Here is a 24,141-nt window from a genome sequence, read left to right as displayed (position 1 = left end):
TACGTTAATTCACTCACATTCCTATAGACCACTATTAGGGAATCTTGAATCATTGGGATGTGGAGTTCTAAATATAAAAACTCTCTTTTTTTAAAGATTCATTCATTCATTCATTTGTTGGAGGCTAAGGGGCAGAGGGAGAGGGAGAGAAAGTCTTAAGCAGACCCTGTGCTGAACACAGAGCAGGACTTGGGGCTCAATCTCACAACCGTGAGATCACAATGTGAGCCAAAACCAAGAGTTGGGCACTCCACTGGCCATACCACCCAGGACCCCCTAAATATAAAAGTTGTAATATCCAAGTCAGACCATATTTGTTCATTGTCTTCAAGTAGTTTTAATGAGATTACCATGTGTCTGTTATTAAACTACATTTGGAAAATCTAAGTATCTTAAATTTTTCAAAATCCATCTGAACATTTTAAAAATAAATATGTGGTTCTTTTTAAAAATTTTAATACCCTTATTGAAGTCAAATTAATATGTAAGGAACTACACATACTTAATGTGTGTATAGTTTGATGAGTTTGGATGTGATCCTTTTTTCAAGTGCAGAAAATTATGATTTGAGGAGTATATGTTTAGAATTTTCCATGCCAGCTTATCCAAAATTGAATAGTGTGGTGATAAAAGAATGTAGGACACATTTTGCATTGAACACTGAGTGTGCATAAACAATGAATTTTGGGACACTAAAAAAAAATTAAAATTAAATAAAATTTTTTTTAAAAAGAAGGCTTAGACACATTAAAAGATTATATAGCTTTAAAAAGGATACCTTATCTAACTCACCATGCACTCTTTTCAGCCCCTGTGCTTAAGTATTTCCTCATGTTAGATGAAGTAAATCTACCCTGCCATCTTCAGTAACACATATTAGTGGCACATGTTTGTATGAATACAGCTTCAATTATTTACATCACAGTTTAATTGCATGGAGGTTTAGAAAGATTTTCTTGTTCTAAGTAGTAATTGTTCTGGGGAGGTCTTCCATTTTAATAGCATTATTGCCTGTATAATTTTATCTGAAAGGGATTCTAAATAGATAATAGGCATCATAAAATCATTTGTGCCAGTTTGCTTTGTAAACTATACTGTCTTCCTCTGCAGAGCTGGTATGAAATCTGACGGAACTCACCTTTGTAAGAATAGGTCTATTATTATTCTATGAGGAAAAAGTATTTCCTCATTCTGCCTCATATTAAGTGACCCTTATTTCCTGAATGCCTCTGATAAATGTTGTTAGGCTTGCTGTGAGCATTTCAGTCATCCTGGACCTACGAAGATGAGAAACACAGTGATCAAACTGGTAGAATTTGTCAGGTTTTTGGTTTTATTTTTAACACACGATGCAGATATTTCGAGATGTCTCATATGCTGCCTTTGTTCATGAAGCTGTGGTAGATCTGTCGTAGGAAATGCTGATATTCCAAAATTATGGATATAAGTTTTAAAAGGCAATCACTGATAAATTTGACTGCCTGATGGACTCTGTGTTCTGCTTTCATTAGACTCTTGGAAAGAACCATCCGGTCGGCGGTAGAACAGCATCTTTTTGATGTTAACGGCTCCGGAGGCCAAAGTTCAGAGGATTCAGAATCGGGAACGTCATCAGCATCTCCGGCCCTGTCTGCCAGACAGCGCCGCCGCCAGTCCAAAGAGCAGGATGAAGTCCGACGTGGCAGAGACATGTGAGTTGGTATTAGAGCTTTATTTGCATTTTCTCCTCTCCTTTTAAAAATACATACCTGAATTAGTCACCATGTTATAGCCATTCCCATTTCAATATTCAGGTTAAAACTATAAAATTTCCTTTCGACTATTCTGAACTTCACTAACATTTGGAAACGTGTAAGGGACTAAATGAACATTTCAGTTGGGTCTGGATGTTTTGTGTTGTCTAGATGTGTGTTGTAGGAAGCCACCTCTGATTTAATACATTTCAGGGCTTCCTCATGAATATCTTCTTTAGAAGGATGCTGAACCACTGGAGGAAAAAACTCCCACATGCCTGTCCAGAGGTGGTTTTGTTTTTTTTTTTTTGTTTTTGTTTTTGTTTTTGTTTTTAAGATTTATTTATTTGAGCGAGAGAGAGCATGTGTGCACGTGTGTTGCAGGTGGGAGTGGGGGGTAAAGGAAGAGAGAAGCCCAAGCTGACTTCTTGCTGAGCAGAGATTCTAACAGGAGCAGAAACCAAGAGTCAGGTACCCAGTTGACTGCACCCTGGTCCCAGCCATCACAGGCTGATTTTTTCCTTATTAGACAACTTTCATTTGGTTGTTAAACTAACTTATGAAATCAACAGATTTCCCTACTATATTGGCCTGGTGCAATACTGGAATATCACCGTAATACTCTAATAGTTGGCTACACTTCAGTGTCAGAATGGTAGAGCTTAAGTTTAATCAGAAGAAGAAATGCTCAAGTTCTTTATTATCATGACTAATTTTAAGCTTTCCCACAGTGTGAATTTCAAGAATAGTATCATAAGTAACTTTAGTCTCCATTAGAGGATTTGATAAAATACAAATAAACAGTTAATATTCTGTATTTTTCAGTAGTCATCATTTAAATGTCAAAGAAAATAAAGTTACATTCATGTATTTTTTCCTGAAAGTTTTAAGTTTGTTTTTATCTACTATAGCATTTAGTCTCTATAAAGCTATTGTTTTGAACTCCTGATGAAATGTCAAAGAGTAAATCAGATCCTAGTCCCCGTCCCCCTCATTCCTTTTCACCTGGATTCATAATGCACATCAAAAATCTTAGGGCTGTGGGGGGAGAGGAAACTTCTTTGTGCTTAAAGAAAGACGCCAAAGATAAGTGGTATAAACAAACACCGTGTTGCATATCATGAAGTTGTTTAAGTAACATGCTAGCAAATATGATTTTAGAAATAAAGCAGTATCAATGATATAGACCACTGACTTTTTAAGTGATCTAAGCAGCACTTTAAAAAAAAAATTGCCTTAGGGCTGTTGGATAGGAGGGAGTGCTATAATATTACCTTCAGAAAATAGAAAAATTATAATACAGGAGGTGTTTACATTTAAAATTAGCTCCTGACTAAGCTTTACAGAAAATGTTTAGGAGTATAATTAGCCCATGTACTGCCTATATTGTGCTACACAGCAAGTACAAATTATTTAATACTGTTCTTATCCTCTGTCTCATTTTTTGCCAAATAGTATGTGGCAACACATTGCATTTTTAAAATATCCTTAGTGTGTCACGACATCTTGCTTTCCACCCTCTTTGTTTGGACAGAGGGATAGCAAGCAGAGGTTGAAAGTGGTAGTAAGCACAAGAGAGCGAACAGAGCAGACGGTGGTACTGTTGATGGTGGGTGCATGGCGGCAACAGGGAACAGCACAGTGGGGTAAGGTCCAAATGAACAGGCAGCAGAAAAATATGGAACATAGAGTACCTTTCCTGCAGAATTCAGAGTTTCCCACATCCAGGTATGTTTCTATTCTAAGTTCTCTTGATCATATTCTACTATCAATATCAGGAGAACAAAAGGAGACAAAGAACATTAGAAACCAACTAATCTAACAATCTGAGAAACTCTAACCTTCCCCTTGTTTTTCTTCTCTTTTCTTCTTTTTTTTTCTTCCCTTTCTTCTTTTCACTGCTCATGCTGGTCACTCACTATGGTCAGACAAGAGTTGGACACTGAGTGAGTAAATCTCAGGCTGCAAACCGTGTGTGGCCATGGTAACTTATAGTCTCACTGTTACTTTTTCCTTGGTGCGTGGTCTGGACACTCAGAAGTTCCCTTCCTATGCTCCCTGTTGGCCTCAGCCTCCTAGGCATATGTTGTCTTCCTGATCTGACATACTAGGTAATTAACACACCTTGAAAGTCCTTTCTCTTCAACTCCCAGTCCACACTGAATTGCCTCTCTGAGCTCACCAGGTCTGGCCAGGGGCAAGGCCCTTATCTCAGGGCTCCAGACCTTACTATTTTTGTCCCCACGAAGGTCCTCTCCAGTATGTCCTCAGGAGATATAACGACATATCACTGATTGTGCAGAATTTGAGAATCATTATCATAGCCTATAGTAAGTATGTTTTTTCCTAGTATATACCTACATATAATTGATTCATTTATCTAAGATTTTCATCAGGCTTTGCTTAAAAGGTTAAGCTAGGCTTTATTCTAGTCAAAACTGTTAACTGTATGGAATGGTTCAAAAGAGTTTTTAAAAATTAGAAATTTGTTGTATTTTTGTCTATTACTGTGCCTCCTAACAACTTAAAGCTGCAACCAAGTAAAAAATATATATCCTTGAAGCCAATGATAACCACATTTCAGAGTAAGATTAAGGTCAGTGAAGTCTGTACTAAAGTCATCAGAGCAGAGTTTTGAAATAAGTACAGGAGATAGACTAAGACTATAAATATTTCATTTTAGTGCAAATGATTGATCAGGCTTATTATTTGCTATCATAAAGATATCAGAGTTTAAGCAATATATTCGTTATGCAGAGGGGTTCAGTTTATTTATTAAAAAAACTCGCCATCTGGCAGGTGCATGAAAATGATGACTCTTGGTGATGGGTATATTGAAATTCATTGTGATAGTGTCCCCTCTGTATGTGTGAAAAATTTATATTAAGTATTTTTCTTAAAAGCAAAGGGTAGTTAGGTGAAAAGAAAATGGTTTCAGCTGTCCAAAATATAATAAACTGGAAATTTGTACATATTTGTTATATAAATACTATACTAAATTCCAACTTCAAAGTAAAAAAAGAAAAAAGAAAAAGGAAAAAACGAACAAACAAACAAACAAACAAAAAAACAGTGCTGTATTAGGGGAATGGTAAATAGTTGAGTATAGCCAGAACATCAAGTGTGTCTGTAGGGATGGGGAAGAAACTCTAGGTAAAAGTGAGAAGCTCCAGAGATCTGAGTTCATGTCAAATTTCAGTGATGTCAAGGGGCACCTGGATGGCTCAGTGGGTTAAAGCCTCTGCCTTTGGCTTAGGTCATGATCTCAGGGTCCTGAGATCAAGCCCCGCATCAGGCTACCTGCTCAGCAGGAAGCCTGCTTCTCCCTCTCTCACTCCCCCTGCTTCTGTTCCCTCTCTCACTATGTCTCTCTGTCGAATAAGTAATTAAAATCTTTTAAAAAATATATTTTATCTGTTTCTTTGTCAGAGAGTGAGTAAGCACAAGCCACAACAGTGGCAGGCAGAGGGAGGAGCAGGCTCCCCACTGGGCAAGGATCCTGATGGGGGACTCGATCCCAGGACCCTGGGATTATGACCTGAGCTGAAGGCAGCCAACCAACTGAGCTATGAGGTGGTCCTCCTCCTCTTCTTATTAGAACACCAGTTCTATTGGATTAGAGCACCCACCTTATGGCCTCATTGAGCCTAATTACCTCTGGAAAAGCTCTGTCTCCAAAAACAATCACATTAACAGATGGTAAGGGCTTCAGCAGAGGAATTCGGGGGGAAACACAATACTGTCATAATTGCTTTCAAACATAAACCCTCCCCATGAAAAATATTTTAATGGGATGTATACCACAGGGGTTAGAAGTATGAAGAGTGATACACAGAATTTATATAGTAGAACAATTAATTTTGAAGTTGAGACCAAATTCATCCAGCCATCCATAGAAAGGTGTCTTGAAGAGTGTCTGCACGAGTACGTATTAGTCCCTGTCTGCTCTTCCTTGTCCTTTTGTGATTTTATACTTGGGGTATTTCTAATATTTGTTGCATAAATCTTTTCTATAATTTCACTAAGTACATATACTTACATTTAAAGTATATAAAATAAGACTAAATTGAATATGGAGTGCTAAAAATCACCAAAGATATTATAACTTTGAAAATATTAGGATCATATTTATTTCATAGTTTTGCCTCCATGATAAGCCCATCTAAGATAGGATGTGAATTTAGATGGCAGAATAAATATTTAACATGGTATTTCATTTTTGTATATGGTTGAACCGATGGTAAAATATAGTCATCTGCTTTGCTCTTTAGAGCTCATTTATTTCAAAATATAGCTGTAAGTGGTTAGGGTGTTACCTTCACTCAGTCCTACCATAAGGAAGAGACCTTACTCAGTTATACCTTGGCATGCCATTATGCTACCCTGATGGCTTAATTTGTCCTGTGATGTAGTAAAAAAACAAACAGTTTGCTAAGTAATTTAACTTTATGAAAACTCCTTAAGGAAATGTTTAAAATACTCAGAGAAATTTCAAGAATATTAAGTGAATTAAATTCTGTAGTTATGACATTCACATCTGCTTCTAAAACTAAGTCATGAACGGGGCACTGGGTGACTCAGTTGGTTAAGCCACTGCCTTCGGCTCAGGTCATGATCCCAGGGTCCTGGGATCAAGACCCACTTCGACTCCCTTTGCCTGCTGCTCCTGCTGCTTGTGCTCTCTCTCTCTCTCCCACCCCCACCCTGCTAAACAAATAAATGAAAACTTAAAAAAAAAAAAAAAAAACACTAAGTCACGAAGGACCTCCAGTTAGTTTACATCCTAAAATTCCTTGTACTGGGACATGACAAATCCATACTTCAGTTAAAATGCTTTATATTCCGCAGTTTTTATTAACTTATACTGTTTCTATCAAGATTATCAAATGCAGTCAAGAGTTTGTTATTAATGCTTTTCTACTGTGCTAAATTGTCTTTATCATTTGGGAAAACAGTTTTTTCCATTCAAGGAAAAAAAGACATCATATTTCCTTTTCAGATTTTTCTCCACACATTGTATTATAAAATGCGTGTGTAGCAGGGATCCTGGGTGGCTCAGTCAGTTAAGCATTCAACTCTTGATTTTGGCTCAGGTCATGGTCTCAGGGTAATGAAATGGAGTCCTGTGTCAAGCTCTCCACTCAGTAGGGAGTCTGCTTGAGATTCTCTCTCTTCCTCTGCCCTTGCCCCCATGCACATGCGAGTTCTCTCTCTCTCAGATAAATAAATCTTTAAAGAGTGTGTGTGTGTGTGTGTGTGTGTGTGTGTGTAATCTGTTAATAATAGGAAATTTTTTTGTAAGATTGCACTGTTCTCCTTGTTTGAATATAAATTACTTTGGGTACAACCTCAAAAGTTGTTCATTGGTAGAAACAGAGTCCTTGCCAGTTTGCCTCTAGGAATAATTTCTCTTGTAATGTGATTTATTTGGCACCAAGTGGTCTCAGGAGTAGCACAGTGCTCAGATTTTTAACAAAGAGGGAAACTGGAATTTCTGGGCACTCTCCTGATTTCCCATGTGATACAGTGACAGTGTCATTAAAATGTCCCTTTTACCTTTTAAAATTAAGCTTTTTTTTTTTTTTTAATTGAAGGGGACTTGTCAACAAAGAAAATATTCCATCTGGGCTCAACAGCCTTGAAGATTGTATTTTGAATGCTCAGGAAGTGGAAAAATTGTATGAAAATACTTCTGGTTACATTGGAGAACGGGGCAAACCTAAACGTCAGAAATCCAGTTCCAAACTTTCTGAACTCAGTGAAAACCAAGATGGTCTTGTGGTAAGTAAAAATTCTATAAAATTTTTACTTGTAACCAATTATGAAATACCACATCTCTTTTTCTTGCTTTGTAAAAAAAAATAATAATTTCAATCATGAGTTTCTCAGAACTGTAGGATATGTGTTGTGAAGACCTCAGAGCTACTAAGCATAAACACTTGTATTTCTTTTTAACAAATACAAAAATCAAAGCTGAGAAAGATTATATTCTGCCAAAAGAAAAAGAGACAGCACACTTTGATTTTCCATGTTACTCAAAGGATTTTTATCTCATTCTTTTGAGAATTTTCAAATTGTATTTTTGGAATATTGTGATTAAAGCATTTTTTATTTTCTCCCACTCTATTCATCCTTTTATATATGGTTATGTAAAAAAAAAATAATAATAATGAACTTAAGTCAGGTGAAAGAAAACTACACGGGGAAAAAGGATCAACTCCCTTTGTGTACAGAAATCTCTGTAGTCAGAAATTTAGTTCAGATCTATACTCTGCAAAGTATTTTCTTCCAAATTAATCAGAAAGAAAAACAAAAAAGGTCAACCTCTTATAGAGTTACCTCACTTCTGAACCCTGGACCATTGATTTGCTGTATAAGTTATTATAAGTAGTTTCTGACAGTAAATATTTATTCAGTTTAAATATTAGTATACATTATCCTTTTCTGTATATTCTTCACTTTCTCTGAGAAATGAGACCAAAGCCTGTCTTCTTAGTTCCTTTAGTTTTAAAAAAATTTAACAACAACAAAAACTGAAGATAAAATTTATAATATAACATGACCTGGAATCCCCATAATAAAAATAGGTAGTGCCCATTCTTAATGTTCAATGTATAAATACTCTGATCTAGTTTATCTCTGACAAGCTTTTAGCTCCATGTTGGGTTTTCTATACATTTAGTAAACTTATAAGCCATCTCTTTTCCATTGTCAATTTCAGAATATGCTTGGAGAAGATTCTCAGTTTTGCCCTAATAAAATCTACATAAATGCAAATCCAGGGAAACATGTTAATTTCTTTTTTCCTTCCAAATGTCCTTTTTTTAAAAAAAGATTTATTTATTTGTTTGTTTGTTTGTTTGAGAGAGAGAGAGAGAGCACAAGCAGGGAGAGTGGCAGGCAGAGGGAGAAGGAGAAATGGGCACCCCACTGAGTAGGCAACCCATTGCAGGGCTCGATCCCAGGGCCCTGGGATCATGACCTGAGCTGAAGTCAGACACTTAACCTACTGAGCCACACAGATGCCCCTTTTCCTCCAACTGTCTTGATATTCTGTTTCTAGAAGTAAAGTAACCAGCTAACAGAGACAGAAGCAATCACCCACTGCAGGCCCAAGTCTGATACACTCCAAATAAAGAATGTAAGGCTTGGAACCATTGCACGCATTAAATATTTTTAACATTAACATAATTCTTATTGGGGGGAAAAGCAAATTTTTAAATAAAATAAATGGTGCTAATTTCATTAGCAGTTTATTTGGCTCACAATTTGCTTATCTGCCAAAGCCATTACAACTAAAAATCCAACAGTTGACTTCTTTGGAAATATGTGCTTCTCTATTTCAATCCCTTTTTACATGAACTTAATCCATTAATATTTTCTTTCCCACCAGGAATGGCATCTTAAATTAAATAGGTAGAAATAGCTAATAAAAGTGAAAAAGTACATTTATTCCTTAGAATATGTGTCCATAAAACTGTGGACATATTCTTTATTTAAAAATGTTTGGGTGGGAGAGCCTTCTACTATCCAGTCTTTTTACGTGAAAGGATTTGCCCCCACCTTAGTTGCCAGTTTCCTCATTCCAGGATTGTGAATGTCACCTATTAACGTAAGTGAGCCAAGTGGACCATGTCTTTGTTGCAATGAATAATTGAAAAACCTGCCAGCACAACTCAGGAGAAAAACTTCCTCATCTAAAGTGAGGGTGTTCTCTAAGAGCTTTTCTAACTGTCATATTACATAAATTTTTAAACCTAATCTTCACAGCTAACCACAAAGCAAAGAGCCAGGGAACATAACAAGTATTTAGACTACACCTTAAAAGTTAAGTTGGTGCATCTTAACTTGTCCTTTATGTTTAACGTCCTAATTTTACTTTTCCCAACTCTCCCCAACACCTTTTCTTACTCCATTTCAAGTTCTTTACACCCTGACTAAACATTTATTTCTATAGTTGGGTCAGCCGGTGGGGGGGGGTGAGGGGAATTATACGTAATTATATGCCTTTATGTGCCAAGAAATATTTCAGGTCCTGGAGATAAAGAAGTGAGAAAAATTGGCAGAGGTAGCTCTCCTCATGGAGTTTACATCCTACTAGATGTATAAACAGACAATAATCAAGAATAAGTAAGTAAAACACAAAATATATTAGATACTGATAACTGCTAGGAAGAAACATAAATCAGAAAATAGGAATAGGAATCATGAGGGGGCAGGAGGTGGAGTTTGAAATAGAGTGGTCTGGGAAGACCTTCTAAGAATTTGACATTTGAGTGTAAAGATTTAGAGAAAGGAAGGAAGCAAGCTATACTATGATAGTAGGTTCAAAGGCCCTGAGACAGTCACATTTCTGGAACATTCAAGAAACCACAAAGACCCAATTGTGATTGGAAGAGAGTAAGCAAAATTAAAGCGGTAATAGGAGAGGATGGGCAGATGAAGTAGTGCCTCATAGATCATTGTGAGAACTCTGCCTTCATTCTGGGTGAGATGAAAATCCATTTGAGGGTTCTAGGTAGAACAGTGATCTGGCTTACTGAAATTCGTTTACCTACTTTGTTGAGCATCGACAGTAAGCACGCAGGGGCAGAAACAGGGAACCCAGTTAAGCAGCTATTGCAATAATCTAGATTTGAGATGATGATGGTTTGAACTAAGGTGATACCAGAGTCAACATCCATTTCCTTGCAGGCTGTACGATGCACTTCTCAAGGGAGCACTGTTCACACTGACTAAACTCCTTCTGGAGGGGTACGTTGCAGTCGTCATGACATAGTAAAGATTCTGCGTGTGTTTTGAAAGGAGAATTGACAAGAGTTTCCTGACATTACCTGTGTGGTGTGAAAGTAATCAGGGAGTCAAAGATAACTCCAGGGGTTTTGGCCTGAGCAACTAGATTTGTGTTGCAAGTTTAACTGAGATAGAGAAGACAGAAGGTTGGGTTCAGTTTGGACATAAGATTAAGCTGCCCATTAGATATCCAAGAGGGCATATCAAGGAAGCCAGTGGATTTCTGGGCCAAGAGTTTAGGGGGGGAAATCCTGGCTACAGATACAATGTGGGAGTCATCAGCAGATAGAGGATATTTAAAGCCAGTATACTCGGTGAGATGACCAAGGGAATGAGTTTAGACTGGAAAGAGAAGTTGACTCAGGGACTATGAGCCCTGAGACACACCAACATTTGGAAGACGGGGAAATGAGAAGGTACCAGGGAAGGAGATTTACGAGATCAGCAAAGTAGAAGACAGAGAAGGTGAGTTTAGTGCCTTGGTAGCCAAGTGAACAGAGTGTCTCGGGGGCAAAAAGGTCAGATGATGGCTCAAGCAGAAGACTGAGAGTTTGACCATTGGGATTAGCAAACTGGAAGTCACTTAATAAAAGCAGTTTGGATGAAGAGATGGGAGCAAAAGCCATTTTCCAGAGAAAGTGAGAGGAGAGTAACTGAACACAGTGACTAATAACTTCACACCGATCACACCAGCCCACAATACAACACAGGAGAATATGCTGTAGACCAAAAAAAGCATCTTACAGATTTGGCATCTCTAAAGTGGGAACCGTCTGGGCATGTTCCCCTTTGTACTTTCACCTCTCTAGACTGTCAAGACCAGCAGAGACCCAAGAGACTACAGATAATTCAGAGCTTAAAAATGGGGGGTAGTAAGTGACATTAGAGTGTTCTGTCGTATCTCTAATTATTGCCACAGTCCCAAACTTTTCTTCCCTTTTTAAACTCTTGGCTTATGCCTGTGCCCATCAGTCATTCTCAGAGGAAACCCTTATCTCCTGATTTATTTGGATGAACTAACATATACAGCTTGTGTTTCAGGAACTTCCCTCACTCCTGCTTCAAAATGTCTCCAGAACTCAACTCATTATTTTTTTCTTACCTGCTCAAATAGTAACATGGTTTTTCTGATTTCTAAGGTTAACCTCTAAAATGAAGGGGTATCTTTGTAAATTCTACCTTCTACATCCATCTCTCCACCCCACACCCATGCACGTGTGCAAACATATACATGTGCTCACTCACTTCTCCTTTTCATTGGCTTCCCCTTCATTGGCTCATTTCTGTTGGCCTAGGAAAAAGCTTCATCTCTAAAAGCTTTCTCTCCTGGGCACAATTTAATAGCTTGAATCGAAAGTCCCAAGTCAGTCATGCATATTATCCAGTAATCGTACTTCTACCACTTGGTTCTACTTAAATATGCAAAAGACCATGTATTAATTTGCTCACCACAAGGCTTTCTATAATTATGGAAAATTAGAAGCAATTTAAATGTTCAAAAGTGTGAGATAAGTTAAGCAACATTTGTGTGTCAGTTCAATAAAATTAGGATTCTGAAGACTTTGTAATAAAATAAAAACCATTGACAAGTTATATTTTAAGGGTTTTATATTTATTGTCAATTTTAATCCTCTCAATAATCCAGAAGGTGGATTTATTTTTATTATAACTCTCATTCTAAACGTGAGGAGAATAAGGCAGAGGAGAGTAAAGAACTTCTCCAAGGTCACATATAAGTGGTGGAGGTGGGGTTCCCCTATATCATCCCTCAATATTAAAAGTAGATTACAAAGCAATATACACAGTGCACGCATTCCTACATGTATACATATATGTGTGTATACATTATATAGGTATATGTGTGTATATATAAATTACATATAAAAATCTTCATTCCAGGAAAAAAGACTGCAAGGAAATGTGCTAAAGTGATTGTATGATGGTGGAAGTAGTGGTATTAGAAGCAACCGTTACTCCTTCTTCTGTTCTCCAAACATTCTCCATATGACACTAATTCTATAATAAGCATTACATGCATTATATAAAAAAACAAAAACATAGTCTAGTAGCTCTGTTATTTATAAACAACATCTATTTAGGGGCATCTGGATGGCTCAGTCGGTTAAGTGCCCAACTCTTGGTTTCGGCTCAGGTCATGATCTTGGGGTTGTGAGACCGAGCCCCGTGTCAGGCTCTGTGCTCAGTGGGGAGTCCGCTGGAGATTTTCTCCCTCTCCCTCTGCCCCTGCCCCCCTCTCTTAGAGAAAGTCAACGTGCTGAAACCAAACTCATTGTCCCTCCTTGATCTCTTTTTCACCAGGAAAGCCATCTGATCTCATCGCACCATCATTTTCTCAGCCCTTTACTAAGTCATTTCCTGGACTTGCCCCCAGTCCTTGAGGTGTCCTCCACCTTTTCAGTCTGTTGTCAACTTTAGTTGACTCTGCTTTAAAAATGTTACGAAGGTTCCCCTGGTCCCTTTGTATTGCTGTCACATCTCTGAGGCCCTTGTTATAACTGCCCTAGAACAGCACGTCTGCACACCTGCCCCCACTCCCAGCCCCACGCTACCTAACCTCGGCGAAACAGCCCTCTACCTAATGCAGCAATTTTCAGCCTTTGTTTTCAATCCTCTACAACTCAGCAAGACTTCCTGTCAAAAATTATCTGAGGTGACTCTCTGGATGGTATCAATATAATGTAAAAAAGCCCAACATTGTGGGCCACTGATTTAAAATTATTCATTCCTTCAATTACAACTAACCGTATGACGAGCTCTCTTTTAGGAACCAAGGACACATGGGTTATCAAAATGGACACACCCTCAGCCATCATGAGGTTTACATTCTTTATAGGATCAAATAAGAACCAAGAAAATCCTCAGATCATGACACACGCTGTGGAGAGAAATGAAGCAGGCAGAGAAGACAGGAAGTGATGGGAGGTGTAGGATTGATGTTGTGCAGAGGATACTCGGGTCGGGCCTCGCTGAGATTGTGCAGGGACATAAACGAGGTGAGGGGGTCAGCTGTCAGGAGCTTTGGGGAGAAGCTTCCGAGGCAGAGGAGGCAGCAGGCTTAGCCTGCTGAGGATAAGCAAGGGGCTGCTGTGGTTAGAGCAGAGTTGAGGGTGATTTTAAGACATGAGTCCAGAGATGTAGCGAGGGTACTGATCCCTTTAGCCTTTGTAGCCATTTTTAGGTCTTTGGGATTTACCTTGAGTGAGATGAGGAGGCATAGAGGACCAGAGAGAAGAAAATCATTTTCTGATGTACCTTTTGAAAGAATTACTCTAGCAACTGTGTTAAGAATAGCCCAGGAGGACGGGGGAGAACAGCCCAGAGGTGTTAAGGGACGAGCAAACACTAAAGCAAAATAATTGACATAATCTAAGCGGGAGATGATATCGATTTAGGCCAGGATGATGGCTGTGGAGGTGGTTAAGGTCAGACATGGGTGTATTTTAAAGTAGAAACAAGAGGATTTTCTAATAAATTGGATGTGGGTGTGAAGAAAGAGGGGGGTGTCTCAGCTGGCTTTCCCAAAGGTCTCAGAGTCACCTTTGGAAAAGCTAGCTGGAAGGATGGAAAAAACTATTGGAGGGGCAGATTCGCGGGGAAAACTTAAAGTTCCATTCAAATATGTTGAGCTCAAGATGTTTATTAGTAGAAAATCAAGTAGGCAGTTAGATACGTGAATCCGGAGTTCAAGGGAGAGATGAAATAAGTTTGGAAGTCTTTGGCACCAGGTGGCATTTAAAGCCTTGGGCTGGTCTGAGCTATGATAGTGTGTTGGGACATACCGACATTGAGTGGGTAGGCAGATAAGAAGGTATAAGCAGAAAAGATTAAGAAGGAGCAAATAGCAAAATTCAGTGCAAACATGTGGGCAAGAGGCTTATTAGATGTCAGTTAAGAGCACATCAGAAGAGAGAAATGGGAATAGTAAGTGAATAGTAATTTCATACGTTTATAGCTCACCACATCTACCTTGACAGTAGATTTGGGAGGAAGAGAGAGGAAAACATCGAGTTAAACAGGTACAAGAAAGAATCGAGAGAAATGAATTGGGTACTGCAGGTATGGAAAGTTTTTTAAACAGGTTTGGCACTTAGGGGTGCACTTCAGCAGCAGCCGAAGATAAGGCAAGATCAAGAGAGGGGTTTTAAAGACAGTGACATGGGGGCGCCTGGGTGGCTCAGCAGTTAAGCATCTGCCTTTGACTCAGGTCCCGATCTCAGTGTCCTGGGTTCAAGCCCTGTGTCAGGTTCCCTGCTCAGCGGGGATTCGTTTCTCCCTCTCCCTCTCCCTCTGCCCCACAACACACACTCATGTTCTCTTTCTCTCAAATAAATAAATAAAATCTTAAAAAAAAAAAAAAAAAACATAGTGATATGGCAAGATAAACCAAAAGAGGAGGGAATGATGCATAAGAGAAGGGGATCCATTGCAGGATCAATGTTCCTGAGTAATTGATAAGGGATGGAGCCTGGAGGAGGGTGGAGGAGTTTGATTGTAACTTACTTTGATCTAAAGACTGTTTCATCAGAAAGTTGAATGGTTTGCCCAACTCTGTCGTTCACATTACACCAAAGGTCTGTCCCTATGTTCTAACCACAACCTACCTCTTCGTCTAAGAAAAATAAATACTCTTCTAGCTTTTTAAGCTCACCACATTTTATACACACATCTAGAATTTCTTTCCTTTGCTTCGTATTGAATAGGGAAAGAATATGCTGACCACTTTGAATTTTATGTTTGGCCAATTAATGTTTAGCGTTATCATTCAGAAAGAACCTACCTTAGAAATAAAGATAATATTAACAGTGTAGCAAACTACAGTTGGAGCAGTAACCAAAACACAGAAGTCACGATGAGAAGAACCATTGTCTGCTTCACTTTCCCCAGTGCCCAGCAGAGTTCAGCACAACCTAAAATAGAAGTTGAGGGCCAGAGAGAAAAGTAGAAGACTTGCTCTGTGCCAGGCCATGTTCCTCCCTGTCAACTTTAAGCAACTTCCAATGAACGATGGTGGTTTTATCTCCTGTCCCACTCACAGAAGGAGAGTGTGAGTGTTGAGGAATGTGCCTGCTGGGGTAGCTTGTTTGGCCAGACCTAGAAGACACACATATTGCATTGTGCATCCTGTTGAAGAGTTAGTCACATGGCCATATCTCACCGCCAGAGAGACTGGCGAAAGCATTGCTACTGGGCATGTGGCTCCTTCATTTCTGTGGAAGGAAGATAGATTTCGGTGGATAGCTAGCAAGCTCTTTTATCGGCATCCTTGTATCGCATCAGTAGTTCTTTTCAAATATGGATTAAGTTACACAGTTGTTTTAAGCAGTAAAACATAAAATGTATGAAAAGGTATAAAAAGAAACTCCTATGCACATTACACCTTTGTAATGAGAGTGTATCAAATATTCTCCTTCTCTTAGAGCTCAAGGTTAGAATAATGAACCTGTTTTGACTAGCAGTGTTCTCTGAGCCTTCAGACTGAGCTGTTTGTATATGGAGGGAAAACTTTTTTTTTTTTTTCAGTGTCCTCTATAAAGGCTTTGTCAGCATTTTACGGTTTTAGAAGACAAATTTGTTTTTGCTCCAAGTGTTTTCAAGGGCTTCAGTGGTCAAACAGGTTTTGAGCCCAGCTTTCAATGCCTCGATAGAGAGGGGGCCACGGGGAACAATTGAAAATAAATTCCACAGTCTAAAGCTAATTTTTTCAAGGATTTTGCTCTTTTTAGATTTGAGGTTATTTTTATAGTTGAGGAGGGTGGTTCTTAAAATTCAGTTCCTTCTGACACCCAAAAACTGTCCAGATAAATTCTGTCATAGCACATCTGTGTGTTTTGAAAGTCACTGGTAAGACTTAAATAAAGCAAGCTTTATCTGTTTTTTTTCATGCAATTCAAGAAGCAGTTACATTAAATTATTCTTAAAAAGTCATAATCTGTTCTTTGCTATTTCTTAAAATTACCTATTAAAAAGATCCTGAGTTTAGAAGATGAGTTAAAGTAAAAATCAATGCAATAACACATTTTTATAAGTTTTGTTACTTTAATAAAACTTTCATAAATGCAAACATTAATAAGCTACTGTTTTACCATACCTAGAGAAGTGTTTGGGACATAAAACAGTTCGAAACTTACAAAAGACATTGAGTCTGTGTTTTCCACTAAGACAAGTACTATTACAGCTGCAGAGCATTTGAGAGTCCAGTAGCATACTTCCCATACAGTGGAAGCCTCTGCGTTTCAGCTGTTCTTTTGACCTGTGCATTCCATTTTTCCCTTCTCCCATCTCAGTGAAGTGGGGGGAATTGCTGATCTCTTTGTCTTAATCTTCCCTCCCTAAACTTTAGGCAAAGAATGGAAGTTAGAATTTATCACTTGTTTTCCCCTAGTGGAAATGAATGGTACTTCTGTTACTGTATTCAGAGACCTTTACTACCCTTGTTTCATTCTGGAGAAAAATGAGATAGGCTGCCAGTTGTAAAACGTTCTTGACATGTTCCTGTGTCCAAAAGGTATAGGGACAACTGCCTTTGCGAAGGAACACTGTGTGCTTGCATACCGCGTTAGTGAGAGCAGCTCATGAATATTCAGTAGTCTCCAATGTGTGGACAACATGAAAATTGGAATTACTGTAAAGCCTTAGAGAGGAATATGGAACAATATTGAAAGTCATCCTTTGTCTATTACATCCATAAAAAACAGATCCTTGGGGAATTCTTAAACATAGGGATCAAACATTTTTTTAAAAAGTGGGTAGGGAGGCGCCCGGCTAGCTCAGTCGGTAGAGCATGAGACTCTTAAAAAAGTGGGTAGGGGAGGAAGTCCAAGTTACCGCTTACTAGTTTTAACCCTGGAGATCAGCCAGACTTTCTCACATTTTACAACTGCTTTTTGCAAAGTCTTCCACTGTATAACATAACTGTCTTTTTTCTATAATTCTCAGAACCTATAAGCATTTATATCTTGGTTCTTTTTGTACAGGGAAAAAATTTTACTGAAATATCTTAGTTTATATAATACTACTGTGGTTTACTTTCTCTTCCCTCTTTCTGAATATTTCCTAGCCTCAAGGTGAAGATTTTTATTTATTCTGAAGTAGTCATTTGCGTATAATTAATTATGTATTTCATTGACACTGTTTTAAAACGATCTGAGGGTAGAGGGTTGTGCTTCCCTAGGAATTCAGGTTTCAGAGCTTTAGAAAAAAACTAATGCTATTGCACTAGATCTTACACTAAAATTTTTGATAATCTATTGAAGATCACCAGTGAGAACAAACACAGATTCTTTGTCATAGATATAACCCCCTTTATCAGGAAGATCACATTCAGGTAATAAGAGCAATTGTGCCGGTTTAAGGAGGGCCATTCAGAGAGGCCTCTACTAACTCAAACTTTAGAGTTATAAAAATGTAATAATTAAATCTCATAATTTTTATTTCTCAGATCCATTCTAAAATGAACTGTGTAAATTATCTAAGTGTGTAAATTGATGTTTAGTAATGGCAGACACAGACGCTATCTGGAGCATCGCCTTATCTGGAGAAATAATAGTAAAATATCCTTTAAATGTACCAGGTATTATTCATGTTCTTTACGTGCATTATTTCCTTTAATCTTCAAGGTCACCTATGTAATTATGTTTATTTTGCCATCTCCGGTTTCCAGATGTGGACACTGAGGGTCAAATAGGTTCATACAGTTGGTAAATAGGTTCATACAGTTGGTAAATGATAGAGGTAGGATTCAAACCCAACATCCTAACTCCAGAGGCACCATTCTATTAGGCTGTGCTCTGTCTCCCTTTGTTTCTACTGTCTGATGGAGCCCAGGGTTTTAAACTTCCAGAATTCCAGATCAGTTAGCCAAACCAACATAAATGGAAAACAATTCATTCATCTACCAAGCCAAAGATTAGTTTTCTACTCTAATTATGTGTTTATTTTGTGAGGATTTTTATATATGTCAACTTCACAGGAATATTGTGAACCTTAATCAGATTTACTTTGTAAAAGGTTTTTCACAATGGGAGGTTATAAATATGTAGATGAACACATGTTGCTTCTATATGTGTCATAGAATAGGTTGGTTGTACTTAATGTCCTTTTAAGGCAGGTATGAATCTTTGAGTTAAGTGAAAATTGGGTTCAGATCTCTAAGGCAGCTCTTTTTTTTTTTTTTTTTTTTTTAGTTTACTGAATATAAATGAGCTCTTGTTTACTTTTTTGTAATATTCCTTCATGGAGTTGGCTTACTTATGCTGTGCTCAGTCACCTGAATTATATTCAGAAAGCATTGGCCATGTCAAAAAAACCTTACAGGTTTGCCTCCTGATAAATGTTAAGCTCTCTTGGTGAGCCTGAAATACACACTATTCAAAGTAAGTTTCCTGTTTATATTTTTTCCATCCTAGCAAATAACACAAGGACTAATGTTAAATATCACAGAAAGAAAGGTTCTTATGTTAACACCATTTCTATTCATGGATAATGAGCAGTTTGGGTACAAGCTATATGTTATCCCACATTATATTAGCAGTTTATCCTGAAAATATGTTAAATGAGCAATGAATGTTCCATTGGTTTCAGAGAGGATTCAAGGTCAGATTCCTCAGTTCTAATTCTAATTTTACCCTAATGTTCTGACAGTCTGGGTTTTGCTATGTTTAGCTGTAAGATTTGAATGATACCTAACAAGGACATTATAGGATACAACGATGGTTTCCACAATGGTATCAGATATCTTCATTAAAGGAATGATAAAATTCACCATCCAATTCTATGCAAACAGCACATATGAAGCTTTCCTGATTTTACTAGTTTTAACAAAGATAGAAATATGAGAACTAGAATTCATTCATATCTGTATATTATCTGATTTTTCTATTTTAAATAAAGAAGGATGAGGATCTGCTATTGCTTCTTTTTTACCATTCCTATTGGATAACCATGATTTGTTTTGTTACAGAATATGGAAAGCCTCAATTCCACACCTTCTCATGAGAGGGCTGGACCTGACAATGTTGAACTGATGTCTGATGAAAGGTAATTTTAGCGTTTTCTCTTCACATTGCTTATTAAGAGCATGAATAGCTTGCTTTTTTTTCTCACTTAATACAATGTGCATTTCAAGAACTAGAAAGAATTAAAGGTCTGTATGTTTACCAATAGTATTTTATAACAAGGAAAATGCTTAGAATAGAAAATCTGCTGTGGTGCTGTTCAAGACAAATAACCCTACTCATGGTTGTGTTTCTAGTTTTGTTTTATTTTGACTTTTTATTCTCTTTTGTTTTTTAATTTTACAAGAATTTAATTTAGAGACATTCAGCCTACTTTTTTTTAAAGTAAATGAAATCATAATTTCACTGGATGAAAAGCATTGTTCGAAAACTGACATTTTATGATATTTTGTTGTTGTTGCTGTTGTTTATAGTAAAGAAGATGAAAAAGACGGCAGACATACCCAGCATTTTGAGGTGAGTAGCTGACAAAATTGTGATTGTAATGGGGCTCTCCGTACCTTCCTGAGAGCAAACGGGAAGCACTATTAGCCTGTCGATATGGGATAATGAGATTATTCCAGACTGTGCTTGGTCAGAAAGGCAAGTGCTGAAATGTAAAGATTCCTTGAGAAATTATATTCTTTTTGCTTTTAAATTCCTTTATTTTGCTTGCAAAGAGAAACTTCAGTGTGGTGGACATTTCCTTTTAGATTATCCATAAAACAAAACAAAAAGCTGTGATCTTCCATGTTTTTATGCATTTTTAAGTGATTGAAATAAATAAACAATAAATTTAGTGGATCTGTCACTGAGATTTATCTCATTAATTTTCAAATTAAGATAGACTCAGTGTGAGTTATTAAACCCCATTTGTTTTCTGAGTTTTGTCTCATTTTAAGTAAACCATGGCAAAAAAATATCTAACTCTTTTATGCTATCTATATCTTAAAATTCTGGTTATTTCCTGTCTTCCTCGTTCTCTGAGAGCATCACCGTGCTGACCCATGTGATTTCCCTTGTTCCCAACTCTGGCTTTCTTTCGGTGTGCTCAACCCCATTTTTCATTCACATATGTGTATATAATCTACTTCCAGATGCCTCCAACTCCACTTTCAGTATTTTTATCAGTTTTTCCCTTGGGCAAGATTTAAAGCTTTTTTCAGCCTGTTCTTGAATTCTGACCCTTGAAATAAGAGTTATATATAGAACTGTCCCTCTAACCCAGTGATTCCTAATCTTTATTGGACATCATCCTAATGCACTGATGGAGTTAGTAGCATCTAGTGAGTCCTGCCCTGCACGTGTACTGGGCTAGGAGCTACAAGTCAGTAACAGCGGCAGTCCCTACCCCTCTTGGAATTCTATAATCCAAGGGGTTAAGCATCTAAAAGCTGTGGACTCTCTTCTTAGAAAAACACACACTTGTGTACAATTTGGCATAAAATTGCTGGAAATGAATCGCCACCTCCCCGCCGCTCCCTGCCAGTGCTGTGGATTCATCCTGTCCCCTCTCTTCAGTTTTTGTTCTGTCAACTTCTTCAGCCTCACCAGGTAATAGGAGGGGAATGCTTCCTCCTTCTGACTTCACAGCTGCCGAGCCTCTCTCTTCTTTCATCTCTTTTTCCCCACTCCTTTAGTTTCCTTCTTTGGGGCCCAGGCAGCCAGCTGGCATTTTTTCCCTGACACCAGGTACCTGTTTTCAGAGCACAGCCTCCCCCATGATAAGCGTTGCTTTAGTCTCCTTCTTGTTGCATCCTTCTCTGCTCTTTTCCTCTGCTCGCAGCAAGCACTTACTCATCGCGCCATTGAACGTGCCTTTAAAGAAGATTGCCTTGCCAGCCTCCCAGAGCGGTGCTCTCAGTTCCTCCCTTTTACGCCTGTGCTCCTTTATGAGATCAAAGGGTAAAGAGCAACCTTTGTGGATAGACGCCATAACATTAACTCATAAATTCCAAGCGGCTGATTTAGCCAAGTGGCTAAACCCGTGCTGAACTCAGTTTGCCTCGGTATGTTGGTGGACAGCTCCCATGGCAGTGGATGAATCATGGGGAAACAAATCTCAAATCCCACTTGCATGTGCCAGGTCCTATTCTTACATGTGTCAGCCATGTGCAGATGCCAGTCAGCACCCAGCCCACTGCCGCCACCCCGTAAGCATTCACTATTAATAATCGTGGTTGTCATCATACGTTCAGCTAGGAGCTAAATTTAGGCAGTGAGTTAAATCCAGCCTGAGCTCTCCATGTCACCTTCCTTTTACAACTGCCCCAAAGGAGAAAAACAGGACATCACTCCACAAGATTGGGGTGATGCTTCAACTCTGGAAGACATGCGCTTCTTTCATGGAAGGAAATAGATGTTTGATTATTAGTGATGGACTGTGAAAAGATGAGTTTTCCATTTTTAAAGCCCTTTCCCTTGTTTACAGTGTGATGTCATTGTTTACTGTTGAATATGTGTAGCCCTTTCCAGAACTTTTTTTTTTTAAAGATTTTATTTATTTATTTGACAAAGAGAAATCACAAGTAGGCAGAGAGGCAGGCAGAGAGAGAGGAAGGGAAGCAGGCCCCCCGCTGAGCAGAGAGCCCGATGCGGGACTCGATCCCAGGACCCTGAGATCATGACCGGAGCTGAAGGCAGCGGCTTAACCCACTGAGCCTCCCAGGCGCCCTCTAGAACTTATTAAACAACCTAAATAGTTAATCTGGTGTTCTGGTAATGCCACAATAATTCCTAAATGTCAGAGATGAAAAAAGTAAGTCTAGACTTGGGTTATCCCTCCTAGAATTCTGCCTAATCGGTATTTTATTTCACGTCTCCTATGGCATCAGATTGAGAAGCCAGCGTTTATGTGCTCACCATGGATGGCTCTTTCCAGTGTCATTTTCCATAAAGACAGTTGGTCCTCATTAATACCATCCTTTAAATTTTTCCTTATATGCTCTTAGATTCATGTAAGATTAAGGCCACAGATGCCAACTACTGAGGAAAGGTGGTCTTTCTTCTTTTGACTAGCATTCCCATGAGAATGTGGAACATTAAACCCAGTCTCAGAGATGCTCCTTAGAGGGAAACACAGACAGAGAGAGGCAGGTCATAGAGTCTGTGGCTCAAACGCAAATGCAGGCACAACTGCGACTTTATTTCTAAAATAAACATTTTGCGGCCATAGATATGTTTTCGTTTGAATGCATGTGTTGAAAAGTGAACACGGGTTTATCCCTTTGCTGCACATCTTTTTAATTTTTTAATCACCTAATGGGAAATCTGCCTGAGATCTCAGATGGCCATTGGAAAAAAGTTAAGAATCCCTCAGAATGCCAAAACTTAAAAACTATCATTTCCGTGGGTAGGTTTTCAAAAGGTGGGCATTTTATTTTTTTTTATTAACATATAATGTATTATTTGCCCCAAGGGTACAGGTCAGTGAATCAGCAGTCGTATACATTTCATAGCACTCAGCATAGCACATACTCTTCCCAATGTCCACAACCCAAACACCCTATCCTTGCCCCCCACCCCCAGCAACCCTCAGTTTGTTTCCTGAGATTAAGATTCACTTGTGGTTTGTCTCCCTCTGGATCCCATCTTGTTTCATTTTCCCCTCCCTTCCCCTCCCCCCGGACCTCTCAAATTCCTCATATCAGGGACATCATATGCTAATCGTCTTTCTCTGATTGACTTATTTTGCTTAGCATAACACCCTCTAGTTCCATCCATGTCATTGCAAAATGTAAGATTTCATTTCTTTTGATGGCTGCATAGTATTCTTTTATATATATATATATATATATATATATATATATATATATATATATATGACATCTTCTTTATACATTCATCTGTTGAACATCTAGACTCTTTCCATAGTTTGACTATTGTGGGCATTGCTGCTATAAACATTGGGGTGCAGGTGTCCCTTCGGATCACTACGTATGTATCTTTAGGGTAAATGCCCAGTAGTGCAATTGCTGGGTCGTAGGGTAGCTCTATTTTCAACTTTTTGAGGAATCTCCATGCTGTTTTCCAGAGTGGCTGCACCAGCTTGCATTCCCACCAACAGTGTAGGAGGGTTCCCCTTTCTCCTCATCTTTGCCAACATCTGTCATTTCCTGACTTGTTGATTTTAGCCATTCTGACTGGTGTGAGGTGGTATCTCACTGTGGTTTTGATTTGTATTTCCCTGATGCTGAGTGATGTTGAGCACTTTTTCATGTGTCTGTTGGCCATCTGGATGTCTTCTTTGCAGAAATGTTTGTTCATGTCCTCTGCCTATTTCTTGATTGAATTACTTTTTTTTTTAGGTGTTGAGTTTGATAAATTCTTTATAGATTTTTGGTATTAGCCTTTATCTGACATGTCATTTATTTGACTTGTCATTTGTGAATACCTTCTCCCATCCTGTCAGTTGTCTTTTGGTTTTGTTGACTGTTTTAAAGGGGGGACATTTTAATAAAATGTCCCTTTTGGGCTGTATGAAATGAGCTAGTGTAAGGAATAACCTAGTGTACTATTCCCTGAACATATTGGAGTCCAGTCATTGTTCTTTTGCTTCTTTTTAAACTCAGTGAATTTCTGGAAATATCCAGAAGAAAGGT

At 38.3% G+C, this 24,141-nt stretch overlaps 1 protein-coding gene across 9 annotated transcripts in view; it reads left to right on the top strand.

Moving 5' to 3' along the window:
• FAM13A (family with sequence similarity 13 member A) overlaps positions 1 to 24,141 on the top strand; it is a 356,989-nt gene that overhangs the window by 289,868 nt on the left and 42,980 nt on the right. For all 9 annotated transcript variants that reach the window (XM_032332873.1, XM_032332872.1, XM_032332871.1 and 6 more), the window contains 4 exons: positions 1,512 to 1,691; positions 7,328 to 7,514; positions 19,507 to 19,583; positions 19,975 to 20,017. In XM_032332873.1, coding sequence (XP_032188764.1) covers positions 1,512 to 1,691; positions 7,328 to 7,514; positions 19,507 to 19,583; positions 19,975 to 20,017 — 487 coding nt within the window. The remainder of the gene's footprint in view (positions 1 to 1,511; positions 1,692 to 7,327; positions 7,515 to 19,506; positions 19,584 to 19,974; positions 20,018 to 24,141) is intronic.

Source organism: Mustela erminea, chromosome 2 (genome assembly GCF_009829155.1).
Source record: "Mustela erminea isolate mMusErm1 chromosome 2, mMusErm1.Pri, whole genome shotgun sequence".
Taxonomy (NCBI): domain Eukaryota; kingdom Metazoa; phylum Chordata; class Mammalia; order Carnivora; family Mustelidae; genus Mustela; species Mustela erminea.
This window is presented reverse-complemented; position numbering and strand designations above follow the sequence as displayed.